General features: G+C 38.5%; 1 protein-coding gene across 4 annotated transcripts in view; it reads left to right on the top strand.

Moving 5' to 3' along the window:
• COL5A2 (collagen type V alpha 2 chain) overlaps positions 1–13,568 on the top strand; it is a 172,290-nt gene that overhangs the window by 144,720 nt on the left and 14,002 nt on the right. For all 4 annotated transcript variants that reach the window (XM_032114536.1, XM_032114537.1, XM_032114534.1 and 1 more), the window contains 23 exons: positions 1,382–1,480; positions 1,935–1,979; positions 2,077–2,175; positions 2,594–2,647; positions 3,159–3,266; positions 3,760–3,813; positions 4,521–4,619; positions 5,267–5,320; positions 5,817–5,915; positions 6,008–6,061; positions 6,160–6,213; positions 6,710–6,763; positions 7,337–7,390; positions 7,724–7,768; positions 8,196–8,294; positions 9,058–9,165; positions 9,290–9,343; positions 10,824–10,877; positions 10,999–11,052; positions 12,075–12,128; positions 12,879–12,986; positions 13,094–13,147; positions 13,351–13,404. In XM_032114536.1, coding sequence (XP_031970427.1) covers positions 1,382–1,480; positions 1,935–1,979; positions 2,077–2,175; positions 2,594–2,647; positions 3,159–3,266; positions 3,760–3,813; positions 4,521–4,619; positions 5,267–5,320; positions 5,817–5,915; positions 6,008–6,061; positions 6,160–6,213; positions 6,710–6,763; positions 7,337–7,390; positions 7,724–7,768; positions 8,196–8,294; positions 9,058–9,165; positions 9,290–9,343; positions 10,824–10,877; positions 10,999–11,052; positions 12,075–12,128; positions 12,879–12,986; positions 13,094–13,147; positions 13,351–13,404 — 1,611 coding nt within the window. The remainder of the gene's footprint in view (positions 1–1,381; positions 1,481–1,934; positions 1,980–2,076; positions 2,176–2,593; positions 2,648–3,158; positions 3,267–3,759; positions 3,814–4,520; positions 4,620–5,266; positions 5,321–5,816; positions 5,916–6,007; positions 6,062–6,159; positions 6,214–6,709; positions 6,764–7,336; positions 7,391–7,723; positions 7,769–8,195; positions 8,295–9,057; positions 9,166–9,289; positions 9,344–10,823; positions 10,878–10,998; positions 11,053–12,074; positions 12,129–12,878; positions 12,987–13,093; positions 13,148–13,350; positions 13,405–13,568) is intronic.

Raw genomic sequence — 13,568 nt, 5'->3', positions numbered from 1 at the left:
GAGGCAGGACCTTCCAGTGCTGAAACTGCTAGTTTTGGCCAAGAACACTTTTTGAGTTGATCTGGACTGGTAAAGGAAATGCCTGAACCCCAGCAGAGATGTGCTGCAGTTCATCACAACAGAGCACATCACAATTACTACATTTTGTGGCTTGGAGTGATTGGGCTGTGAAATGAAAAACTTTCATTGGCTGCAGCACTGTCTCTGTGGCACTTCCCTCTCTTGCTTTTCAAAAAAGTGTTCAGGTTTTTTTTCTTCTTCTTAGCCTTGAGACAAGATAGAAAATACACCTCATACAGCTTCCTTCACCCAGCTGCTCCTCTTTGTTCCTTTACACTCCTAAAGCCTGATAAGAAAATGTTATACAAGAAGAAACTCTCAATTGGTCGGGTAGCCAAGTTCAGCAGATGTTTTGTGTTGTTGTGAAGCTGGCAACGTTCATGAAACTGTTTGGAAACAAGTCTTAATAACAGTATCAACTTTATAATAGAATAGCAGGTTGAAAGGGGACCTCTAAGATCATCTGCTCCAACCTTTCTTGGAAAAAGTACACTCTAGACAAGATGAGTATACAGTTAAATGACAGCTCTTGTAGTGCATGTCATAAAATGTTTTAGTATGGCTCAGCATGATATTACCTAAGTAAATGTTTGAAAAAGCTGTCACATGGTGAATCGATTACAGCTTTTGAAAAGGAGAAGCTACCTTCAAGTTTGATCATCAGATGATGTAAAATTGGAATAGTTGCTTTGAACTCATGAAAGCTCAGCAGATTATACAATTAAGATGTGGATTTGAAGTATGAAGATGTGATATTAACAGCCACCAGTTCCAAAAGGCATATTTCCTCATAAAATTAAAACTTGAAGAAGATGCTGGGAAGAATTTTTTGTCATCCAGTCTAATCTTACAGGGATTTGATATTTAATAGAGTGCTGTAACAGTGAGTTCATCTGTACTGTGCAAAATAAACCCCAAACCAACCAATTCCAGATGTGTTATCACATCTAAGTCTTGAGTCTTGCTGTTATGAAGGTAAAAAAAACTTGTAAAATTACAGATAGTAATTACACATAGTGGGATTTTAAAAAGACAGGTCTGTTCGTGATCTGATTTGGACTCCTGGATAGTGCTGCTTTTCTGCAGAGTTTCCTTGTCTTGTATACATTGAGAAAAAACCCCATCTATACTTTTAATGTTGGCATTCACCTAGAAGTAACAGAAGCAAGATTAGGTAAGCAAAATCGTATTTTCAGGGTAATAAACTATGTCAAACATGAATTGGTTTTCTGTTATAGCTCAGTATTCCTCCTGAGATACTTTATAGTGCTGCTTTTTAGAGCAAAGTAATCTCCAGTTGTTTTCTCATGTGGAATCTTAGGGTGAAGCAGGCCCAACAGGACCTCGTGGCCCTGAAGGTCCTCAAGGACAAAGAGGTGAAACAGGTCCTCAGGGACCAGCTGGGTCACAGGGTCTTCCTGTAAGTACATTGAATTGAGTTCCTCAGTGCTCAGCTTGTGCATGTTCACCTGCTTTGGGGGGTTTTTACTGCCCCACCCTGACAATGAGTTTTATTCAAATTACCTTTTTTCCCAAGGAAAAAAGGTCTCATTCCTTTGTTTTGTGCTAATTGTACTGATAATAACTATTTGTTATTTTATTACAAGTTGGAAAACTGGCAGTTACACAGCTTGATACAGTCTCAATCCTCAAAGTACTTTAAAACTTAAGCTTAAACATAAGATCTTCAATATTAAAAATCACACTAACTTGCCTGCTTTATTGCCCTTTTTAGCATTTGCATATGTTGCTGCATTTATTTAGCAGCCTTTATTTTCTAGTCTTGTAACGTGGATAAAATAACTATCTTCTGCTTTTGTAATTGATGCCCTTGTCATTAAAATGATTTTTAATGATTGGTACCGTATCTTCAGGGTGCTGAAGGGACAGATGGTTCCCCTGGTGCAAAGGGCCCTACTGTAAGTAATCATATATCCTGTTGAAGAAATTGCATGATTTATTTTTTTTTATTTCCTTATTTTGCTTGTGTTTCCTTACTGTGCTTGCTGTTTGTAGGGATCTCCAGGCACTGGGGGCCCCCCTGGTTCATCAGGCCCCCCTGGTTCCCCAGGACCACAGGGCAGTACTGGACCCCCTGGGATTCGAGGCCAGCCGGTAATGGGGTCCTTGTCTCTTTGGGAGTTGTAATGTCTGGCACGTGTCACTCCGTGGAACTAAAGCAGTGATTAGCAGTGGGCTTCCTTGGAATATGGCAGTAGCATGCCAGGGAGAATGCTTAGACTCAGATCCTGTGAATCTTCTGTGTGTCCAAAATACCATTACTTCTTTGAGAAAGAAATGTGTCTTTATAAATCTGGGAAAAGAGATGTATTTTTAAGTTTTTGTCTTGATAACATAATAATAAACAAGCTTAATAAGGGTAAAGACAAACCATTATAAGCACTCTATTATATTGCCTACAGTTAGTGACTAAACTAGGAAATGCTTCTCTGTTTCATGGCATAATACAAAATGATGAAGTGGTTTATGCAGATTTTAACTTTATGGGTGCTATTCATGTGTTTGTTTTCAGGGTGACCCTGGTGTCCCAGGTTTCAAGGGAGAAGCAGGACCCAAAGGTGAACCTGTAAGTCTCCATATGCTTTTTAAGATGAAGAGGAAACACAGAGGCTTATAACCATGTAACTTTTGGCAGAAAACTGGCTCTGCAGACTCTGAGTTGGTTTGTCAACCAATCTTTAGCTTTTCTTTCTCACCAGTTAAATGATCATGTAATAACTGACAAAAATATAGAAGTAATAGTTTCTTTACCCTGTCTTCTCCTTTGAAAATTTCTATTAGAACCTCACTGAATTTTGACTCGTTTGCAGCTTGACCAAATACAAATTATTGTGGGTGATTATAAGAAGCAGTGTACAGCCCAACTGCAGAGTTACAGTTTATTAGCTTATAAACATTGTAAAAGAGAAAAGCAGATGCTGAAAAGCTGTTACTTTTTAACTGATCCAAAACTTTACTATTTTTTTCTCCTTTATTTGGAAAAATGTTTATAGTATTCAAAAGACAGTCTGTTTCATTATGTCTGAGAAATGGTGAGCTTAACAACTTTTTTTTAAATAACATTTTATTCTCACTAGGGCCCACAAGGTCCCCAGGGTCCCATTGGCCCCATAGGTGAAGAAGGGAAAAGAGGTCCTCGAGGTGATCCAGGGTCAGTAGGTCCACCAGGTCCTGTTGGAGAGAGGGTAAGCAACCTAGAGGAATAATATGTTTTAAGAGATGCACTGCTAAGGTGAAAAACCTTTTGACCTACCCATGGATATTCTTACAGCTTCATTGTGGATGTAGTCAAACTTTATTTTCCTAGCAGTAGTTAATACTGTGTGTTATTTTTTTTACACTGGATACTTTTATGTGGAGATCCAGTGCAAAGGATAATATGGTAGGAGAAAGGGTGGAGATAGGACAAGCTTATCTGCAGACTTTTTCCTACACCTGTACAACTGCTCATCTTTGCTTTCAATGAGGCTGTTCATGGAGAAGGAGCTGTCCAGCATGCATGAATGAGACATTGATATTTTTACCACTCTAAGTCATAAACCTCCCCCAAGTTTAAGTACTGAAGTAAGAAAACTGTAAGGAAATGAACTGAACCCTCGAACCATAAATCTGGTCTTTTATTTGTAATAAGTTATGTAAAAAATAAGATAATCATCTCATTTCTACTCCTTTTCCTAGGGTGCTCCTGGTAACCGTGGTTTTCCGGGTTCTGATGGCTTGCCTGGACCAAAGGTAAATTAAATTAAATTAAAGCGTCCATCTTTTATTGTGTAGTTTGTTAAATTTTCATACATCCAGACATATAAAAAGCAAGAGTTCCGTTAAAAATGTCTGCTTCTGGGCAAATAGGCAGATCCAATTTACAAATGCCAAAAGGGGGTCTGAGTGTTTAGAGGCAAAAATTTTTTGGGAAAAGTCACTTTCAGTTCCCATGATGTTCAGCTTTGCTTGCTTGTCCCTGGCTTAATGCTCCCTCATTTTGAAATGTGCATGGATAAGGGATTGACCTGTTCTACTCCTATATTGCTTTATGTATTGTTCTGTAGGAGGTGGCTCTGAAAAATTGCCTATTCTTTGTGTGTGGTGTGATTTTCTAGACTTGCCCCTTAAAAACAGATGGGTTTATCTGGCTTTCCTAACTGCTCTAACACTTCCAGGGACATAGGCATTTGTCTCGTACTTCTGTAAATTCCTAACATGGTAAAAATACAGGGATTCTAAAATGCTTCTATGAACTTGCTTTAAGGAAGAGACAACTTTTAAGTAATCATTTTGGGGAGAAAAGATAACAATTAGAAAACTAGTAATAAAAAAAATATTAATGATTTGTAACTTTGTTTGCAAAAATAGGTCCTTAATAGAAGATACTTGTTTTATTTAACCTTCTCCTGCTGTCACTGTTCTAGCTGTTAACTTGTAGCTCCCTGGCATCTTTCTAGGGAGCCCAAGGAGAGCGTGGTCCAGCAGGATCTTCTGGACCTAAAGGAGGTCAGGGAGATCCTGGACGCCCTGGGGAGCCTGGCCTTCCAGGTGCACGGGTAAGGGACTAACAGCAGTACACTATAAACTGCGGTACCTTTCATTTAGAAGCTGTTATACAAGGGCAGACTGGTTTCAGTGGGGCTAAAGGCCAAAAGACCAGTCTTTATTTCCTGCTGATGTTGGGAAGCACAGGTTTTGTCTCAGAAAAAGGAGAAATAGCCCTGATTGAGAACAGCTAAAGCAAATGAAGGAAGTGTGTTTGTAAAGCACAGTTGCCACGGAAAACGTGGATTGAAGGCCAATCTTCGTTAAGTTGGTGATTGATAACGTACAAGGTTGAGTGGTGTATATCACCTGGAGATTTTTTTCAGGAAAATTATTGGAGGAAAATTCAAAACACCAGAAAAGGGGATAAAGGGAGAAGTAAAATATTATATAGATCATTGGGGAATGTTGGCAGAAATAAGTATGAGCCTGTGAGAAGCTGAAGAGGTGTAAAAGCAAGAAAAGAGAGAATAGGGAAGAAGGAAGATCAAAGACAGTGAGGGATGAAGCTGTAAAGTGAAAATAAGGATGAAGACCTTTGATATAGAGAGGTTTGTGCTATGGTAGTATCTGAGCATTTCTTCCGGATTTATTTCTATTTCTTAATTGTTACAGAATTATAGAACTAACCCTAACACCATACTATTCCTGCTTTTAGGGTTTGACAGGGAATCCAGGTGTTCAAGGCCCTGAAGGAAAACTTGGCCCCTTGGTAAGTGATAAAAATTAGTTTTTTTCAGTTAATGTCATAGTAATTCAAAGGTCCTACTAAAATTGCTTTTATTAAGATGAGTTTCCTTGATTTATTAAGGCTCATCTTCTCTTTTGATAGTTCCCTTACATACTTTTCTAACTTCAAAATTAATACCAGTAATGTTTGTTTAGTTTTGTCTGTGTAGCAGTGTCTTTTGTTTAGCAGCTGCAGCATCATGGTTAAATGTTTGAACTAAATATTTTTCTAGTTGTCACTTTAAGGACACAATAAAGTATTTGTACATGATTCAATTCTAATAATTGCATAGCATTTGGTTAAATCCAGCAGTATGGCTATTGCTATGTTTGCTCTGAAGACATTTTGACTGATAAGTGAAGCACTAAGCCACATTAATGTTATTTTCTTTATATACACAGGCATTTTCTAGGGGTTAATAAGTTCATATTAATAAATATATTTAGAATTTAATGTGGAAAATCCTATATCTCTGCAGGGTGCTCCTGGTGAAGATGGACGTCCAGGTCCTGCAGGTTCCATAGGAATCAGAGGTCAGCCAGGCAGCATGGGCCTTCCTGGGCCAAAGGGTAGTAGTGTGAGTATGGCAATCCCTGTTTAACCATTTTCGTATATTTTAATGGATGAAAAACATATCCAAACCTGATCATTTTTATTTCTGCAATTTAGGGTGATCCTGGAAAACCTGGAGAAGCAGGCAATGCAGGTGTCCCAGGGCAGAGAGTGAGTGTGGCTGTTATTTGCAGTGATTACAGAAAATAGTGCTTTTCTGTTATGTGTGTTCACCATACAAGATTTCTTCCCCTGTCATTTCAATGTAGGGAGCCCCTGGTAAAGATGGTGAAGTTGGCCCTTCTGGTCCTGTTGGCCCACCAGTAAGTCAGCTGCTACTTCTCTGCCTGCCTGCCTGGCACTCCATATACTCACTACTCTTTTGGCTTCTATTGTTGTCAACCTTCATGCCAGTTGTTGATTCAAAGCAAAAAATTCCAAGAACATTTAAAGAAAAAATTGTCCTGGAAAAATTGTTAGCTTTGTATTAAAATATATATATTAGTAGTTAAGTTCCTTTTACTAACCATCACAAAAAATAGTGCAAGGAGTAAAATATCCTCGTGGTTCGTTTTCCGGGCTTTCTTGGTTTTAATGGAACTGAGTGTTTTTCTGTTACCAGAGAACCTTTACGGGAAGGATTTTAAAGAAATAATACACATCTTACTACATCTTCTAGATAGGCCATCTTGTCTTGGGATAAGTAAAAATGTACAATAAACAAATACCTAATGGAAAATATGCATATTCAGAGAAAAGAAAAATGGTGGAGCCTGCCTATATTCCTCTACTGTTTACTTACTACTTCCTTTTGTGTAGGGTCTGGCAGGAGAAAGAGGAGAACAAGGCCCTCCAGGTCCTACAGGGTTTCAGGTATGTGCATTCATTTTTTTTTTTTTTTTTAATTAAAAAATAAACAGCCATGTCTTTATCAATTTAAATTGGAGAAATTCAGCCAAGTGATGTGTAACGTAACACAACCTCCGAACTAAGGCAAGGATGTTCAGAATAGTTAATGATACATAATTTTCATATCAGCTGTGCACTAAACCGAACTGGCAAAGGCTTAAATACCAGCTCTGTATCCCTCAATAAAACCTTTGATGTTATTAAGTTTTGATTTGAAGATTTTCCAAAAAAGTTCCAAATACAGAGCAAAATAATTGTCTTGATAATGAAGTGTTGGTTAAATCATTATCTGTTTATAGAGAACTTTACTTTTAGGGCTGATGTGTCCTGCAAATGTTAAGGAGAAACACTTTGACTGCAATGTTTAGAGAGGGGGAAACACTTTGGTGCAATATTCATATAATTGTTCCTTGGGGACCTCTGAGGGTGTGCTCTTGTACTGATGTACTGCTACATTCATAATCTTGGTGTCCTAGTTAAATCTAGTTTTACATAACTTTCTATCATGTTAGTGACTATTTTATTTACTTTTTACAGGGCTTGCCTGGGCCACCAGGTCCTCCAGGTGAGGGAGGAAAGCCAGGTGATCAGGTAATATACGTGTAACATAACATTAAAAAGAATACACTTTATAAAGTAGTTTTACATTTTCTTCTCTTTCTAATTGAATTTCCCACTCTTTTTCAAAATACACACTGATGTAGTCTGCAAGCTGTCCAAGAACTGCTTTGGCATAAAATAATTACAATAATCTGTGTTCTTGGACTGAGATGGATTATCACCTCTTGCCATTGACAGATAGTATTTAGAACTGGCCATTTACATTCACAGTGCTTTGGAAATAAAAACATTTGTCTCTAATTTCCATAACTATAAAGTTATGAAAAAGTATTTCATTCTAATGGTGAGTTCTGTTCTGCGCAGGGTGTGCCTGGAGATCCTGGAGCTGTTGGTCCATTGGGCCCCAGGGTAAGTGTTTTCTTTCAGAGTTTAAATATTCATAACAGTTCTCTGAGCTTGGAAGTTGACATGTAATATGGACTTTAACAGCTAAAGTCAGTATTTGACCTTTTTCCCCACCAACAAAATGTTTGTAAATATGGATATGTTTTAAGATAGTTTCTGTAAAATCTACCACCTTTAATTATTTTGTAGCTTCTGAAATGGTGTTGAGTACTAGCTGCTGTATTATTGGTTTATGCTGTGAAATGAGTTTTTAGTTTGCTTAGCAACATATGTCCCCCTCCTCTAACAGTAAAAGCCTAAAACTAGTTTTTATTTGATCAGTTCTCCTAGAATTTGTTCACAGGCTCTACTACACTTACGTGTATTTAGGATTTTGTCTACCAGAGCTCTACTCTGCCTTCTAAATAAATAATAATCTTCCATTTTGTAGGGAGAACGTGGCAATCCAGGGGAAAGGGGAGAACCAGGTGCATCAGGACTCCAGGGTGAAAAGGGTATGGCTGGAGGCCACGGTCCTGATGGTCCAAAGGTAAACTGAGTGGAGATTTGCATTGCTGCAGTGATGTGCTGTATAATTCTGCTCATTTGCATGAACATGAGAGAGCTTTTTTATTATAAATATGAAAGGCATCTCCTTTGTTTAAGGAAGGACGCATAAGTTATTCCAATTATAACAATATTAATAATTGCAATGTACTTAAATGTTGAGAACTCACAGTAGAACTGGGCAAAGCCATTGCTGAACTGCAGAAAACCTCCTAGCAATGTTTTACGAGCCATGCCAGTTTACAGAAAGACACTTGGCAGGGCTAAGCAGTTAAAAGAAAATGCTGAAAGCTTCACACCTGCATGCATGTACCTCCTATTGATGTGATTAGGCCAAGAAAGACAGGGCAAGCAGGGAGTGCCTCTAGTTACGTGAGACCTGTAATAGACATGAGCATCTCTGTCCCTGGCAACTTCGACCTGTACCTACTTTTAATACTAAACCTATGTGGCATCAAGGTCAAGGCAGAAAGATGCTCAAACTTCTTTTATTGTCTGTTTTCCTCTCCAGTATGCGCCAATTAAATACTAATGTGTTTGGAAGAACTATGGTATTACAGTTAAACTTCCTGAGTAACACAATGGGAAAAGAAAAGTATTTGGATGTGAATAAAGTCCAAATTTCACATAAAATTATTAGTTAAAACTGTACCCCAGAGACTTCAAAACAGGCACAGCAAATTCTGCAGCCTAGAGACAAAGATGCTTCTCAGATGAATAGGCAACAACTTCTTTCTCTGTTCCAGGGAAGCCCAGGCCCTAGTGGGACACCTGGTGATCCGGGCCCACCAGGCCTTCAGGGCATGCCTGGAGAGAGAGGGATTGCTGGAACACCTGGCCCTAAGGGTGATAGAGTAAGTCTGCTTGTTTCTGTCCTCTTGAGTAGAATCACCTGTCCCTTAACACTGCAGTTATTCCAGGGTATGACCTGCTCATCATTCAGTGCCATAACTGGGACTTTCTGGGTATTTTCCATAGGGTGGCGTAGGTGAGAAAGGTGCTGAAGGTACAGCTGGCAACGATGGGGCAAGAGTAAGTAAATCTGTCACTCTCTTCAGACCCACTCTTCACACATTGATTTGTTTATTGTGCTAGGGGACTCAGCTTGTGGAGTTAAACACTGTGCAGTGTTATCATGGTATATCATGGGTTTATAGTCATTACCTCACCCTCTAAATTTTCAAATTTTCAAGACTGCTGTGCACAACATTTTGGGGTGTCTGTGTTCCAAGTCCCTATTTTGTGTCATTAATAATGTGAGCTAAGAGGTCAATGGAAAGGATTCACAGTTGATTTGGGATTCCTCTAAGTTGACTATAGTAAAAAATATGAAAAAATGAACAGGTAGAAATGAACAGGCAAAAAGCAGACCTTCCAGCTCTGAGCCATGGACTAAGGCAGATGCCTCCTTATTGTCTACACTGAGTTGTCCACAATCTGTCCTGAGTTTGACAGGTGAAAATTCCTGTAAATGTACTAAGCTTCACATAAACAGTAAGTTGCTGGCGGTTCTGGAAAGTTTTGAATCTCCATTGCATAAATAAGGTCTCTAGTCTGCTCAAGATCTGTTCAAGACACATTGCACACACACTGCTGCATAGACCAACTGTGCAATTGCACTGGGTTTTCTTTGTGTGCACTGACCATTTTTCCGTCCCAGATGTTATTTGAGTTACTTTTTACGTGAATTGAAAATGTATCTGAGATTCTTGGGTTGTGTAAACCAGTTGGAATACTAGCTGCTAAGCATTTGGAAATCTGAGGTACAGTCAAAATATGAGGATCCTGTCTGGACTAAATTTATAGTTAAAGAGGAAAAATGTTTTTGAGAAACCCTACTACATGGAAGCACTAATGAAATGATCATCTGTGAGCTGGAATTGGTTATATAATTCAAACATTATCCAGAGATACAGAGTGGTTCTTAGCTGTGGTAAGGGATTTTTAGAACTTACAGGGGTTAATGAACAGGTGAAGTAATGGTGAGCTGACAGATCATTATGTGGAGCTGGTGGGTTTGGATGGAGAATTTGCAACCTCTTTGCCTAACTGCCTCATGAAGAGAGAATTGACACTTTTGAGGAGTTTGCAAGATCCAAATGAATCTTCAGAACTAATGATGGATACTTTAATTTAAAAAGTTAAATGCGAACATAAAAGAAACAGAGCTCTCAGCAAGTGGAGAAAAAGGGCATGATTTCTTATTGAGAGAGTAAAATAAAGCTGGGGCTTTTTTTTTTATATCATTGGCCTTATTTGTGAATATTACATAAAGATGATGAAATTAGAGAAGAGAATGAGGGAAAGTAGCTCTTTTGTGGGGAGTCTGGTCATTGGGAGAAGAAATGCAAGTCAATTTTAGATAAAGAAGACAAAAGAAATTTCCAGAGATAAAGTAGAAGAATTCAAAGGAATGAAAAAGCATATGGGAATGGTAATATATGAGAAGTTTTAAACTAACTGTTTTGGAGCATCACTTTTCTAACTTCCTTTCATCTTAATTGTTCAAAAGGGTCTCCCTGGTCCAATAGGCCCAATGGGTCCAGCAGGTCCCACTGGTGAAAAGGTAAACAGTTTTTTATTCCATTCCCTTCTGAAGTTTCTTAATACTATCAGACTTCTTTAAAATTTTAATGAATCAACAAGTAAGTTACTTGGGAAATAAACACCTTCAATTTTATTTTAAGGGTGAACCAGGTCCTCGAGGTCTAGTTGGTCCTCCTGGCTCTCGTGGAAACCCTGTGAGTAAACATGCTTTGTTTTTGTCTGGTATAAGTTAACAATACCTAACACTGATCCAAACTCCAGGCATTTTTCTTATTTGCTGATATATTTTCCCCTTTTTCTTTCCTTTTCTCTGTAGCTAAATGTGAAGTGCTGACTTGTTGCTGTGCACTTGCAAAACTATTACCAGATTTTCCTCCTGTGACCTATACTTGTGTTAGGGCAGGCTTTATAGAGTTACCCTCACTGACCTCACTCCTGAAACTATGCCACCACTTTTAATTGTGTCAATGTTTTTAAAAGGATGCCCTTAGCAGATACCACTGTACAGACACAAATATTTAATGGGCAAAGTGCAGAGGTCATCCTTAGTTCATCCAGTTATGTAAGTCTTGTCATCTTCCATCTACCAATGATTTTAAGTATTTTAAGGGTTGACTTCAATTAGGGAATTAGAGGCTCAGCCCTTGTAGATCCTTCATACTGTTTGAAATTGATTATGTCCCTGTCATAAATCAGAACAGTCTTATTTCCAGTATAATTTGGAGCAGCTTCCACCCTTTTAGGGAGTGCTGGAGTTGGCAGCCTTCAGCTACTTCTTTTCCAATCAAATGTTGTGGGGAAAGCTCAGTTGAAGCCTATTCTGACCTTATAGAAGAGTACATCTTTGAACTACTGGTTTTTTGCCCAGTGTGATTGGAATGGTAGGTTGCATACAGTATGCGCTCTTTGGCCATCCCTGGAAGGGGGTGGGTTGTGACCAGAATTTCTCCTAGTGCTGTTTTAGTGCTTGCCTGTGCCTTCCATCTCTGAATTCTGAAAGCTCAATATAGCCTTGAACACATGGCAGATTTTAACAGCATAGCTAACATCCTTTATTTTATGATTAAAAGATCATTTGATTCTGATTAATAGAGCAAAAGTATAATGGCACTTATGACATTAAACAGTAACATCCTTTCTTATATATTTAACTGTAAATGATACTGTTTATTGAAAAATGGTCGTTAAATACAATTATTTCAATTTTTCTGACCAGGGTTCCCGAGGAGAAAATGGCCCAACTGGCGCTGTTGGTTTTGCTGGCCCCCCGGTATGTGTTTTGGAGCACTAATGAGTTTCCTTTACTCATGCTTTGACACACTTCATTTCCTTCATTATGAATAATATTGCAGTGTTCTGGATCAGGAGTCACATTTTTGCTGCAAAAAGAGCTGTTTCTTTTTCCCATCAGCATATCAAGTGAAGAAAAGGGCCAATAAGTGCCCTAGACAGTTGAAAAATGGTTTTCTTGTTAAGATTATGTAATTGCTCACCAGATTTCATATTTTCATTAATATGTTATGTTGCTCCTTTGAGATTAAAATGAGGAAAGTTAAAAACTGTCTACTGAAGGTAGCAAAGATTTGCACCGTGAGTACTGAAGGCTGGAATGAAGTGATGGACCAGATGGAATGGAATACCCTAAACTTTCCCACAGCCTAAATATCCTGTTTCAGGATCCTTTTTGCAAAGAGCTGTGCACCTGCTTCCTTTGGTGGGAAAAAAGCCTAGAAAAGACAATGTTTGTTTTGTAGCTGCTGAGGAAAATAGAGAAGAAAAATATGAGCTAGATAAGTAAAATATTTTAAATGGAAATACTGGCTTCACAGAAGGTTCAGAAAATCTCATGTGTGATCTTCTAAAGACCACGCTGAATTGATAAACAAATGAAGTGTTTTCTGGACTGATTTGTACCCCTGGTATTTTTTTTTCATTTAAAAAATTATCTACAGAATTACTTTGTTGAGAAAGATTTGGTATTGTCTGACCTGATGTTTCTTCTAAATATTATTTCTTACAGGGTCCTGATGGTCAGCCTGGTGTGAAAGGTGAACCTGGAGAACCTGGACAGAAAGGAGATGCTGGATCTCCAGGTCCACAGGGTCTTGCTGGGTCTCATGGTCCACCAGTAAGTATGAATAACATCATCACAGAACCAGTGACATGGGCTGATCTTGCTTAATTAGAAAGTTCTGGGTGTTCACTATCACCCCTCTCTTTCTCCTTTCCTTTTAGGGTCCTCCAGGTGTTCCTGGTCTGAAAGGTGGTAGAGGAACTCAGGGTCCACCTGTAAGTAGACTTTATGTGTTGTGACCTGACTGCAGATAATCTAATACTGAAATTTTATGTAATGTGAGTGTTATTCCTCATCTTACCTTGTTTTGTCAGTCTATAAATTTAACATATGCTCACTAAGCTGAGAACATTTGAGGTAACTAGTGCTGTATTCCTTTTGATAAAGATGACATTAAAAAGGGTTATTTTTTTTTCAGGGTGCTACTGGATTCCCAGGATCTGCTGGAAGAGTTGGGCCTCCAGGACCTACTGTAAGTCAATTATAATTTTCCTAATAGGTGTGTTTTAGAAAATGGTCATCAAGAATCTGAAGACTAAATAAAGCAGGAAAGGTGAAGCAGTGTTTAAGGCCTGATGTTATTGAAGAGAGCAGTTTGTCAACACTGACTTCTCTGACTGATTGTTTGTATCATTA

This window comes from Corvus moneduloides, chromosome 7 (assembly GCF_009650955.1).
Source record: "Corvus moneduloides isolate bCorMon1 chromosome 7, bCorMon1.pri, whole genome shotgun sequence".
Taxonomy (NCBI): domain Eukaryota; kingdom Metazoa; phylum Chordata; class Aves; order Passeriformes; family Corvidae; genus Corvus; species Corvus moneduloides.
The sequence above is the reverse complement of the archived record's forward strand: the minus strand, read 5'-3'. Positions and strand labels throughout refer to the sequence as shown.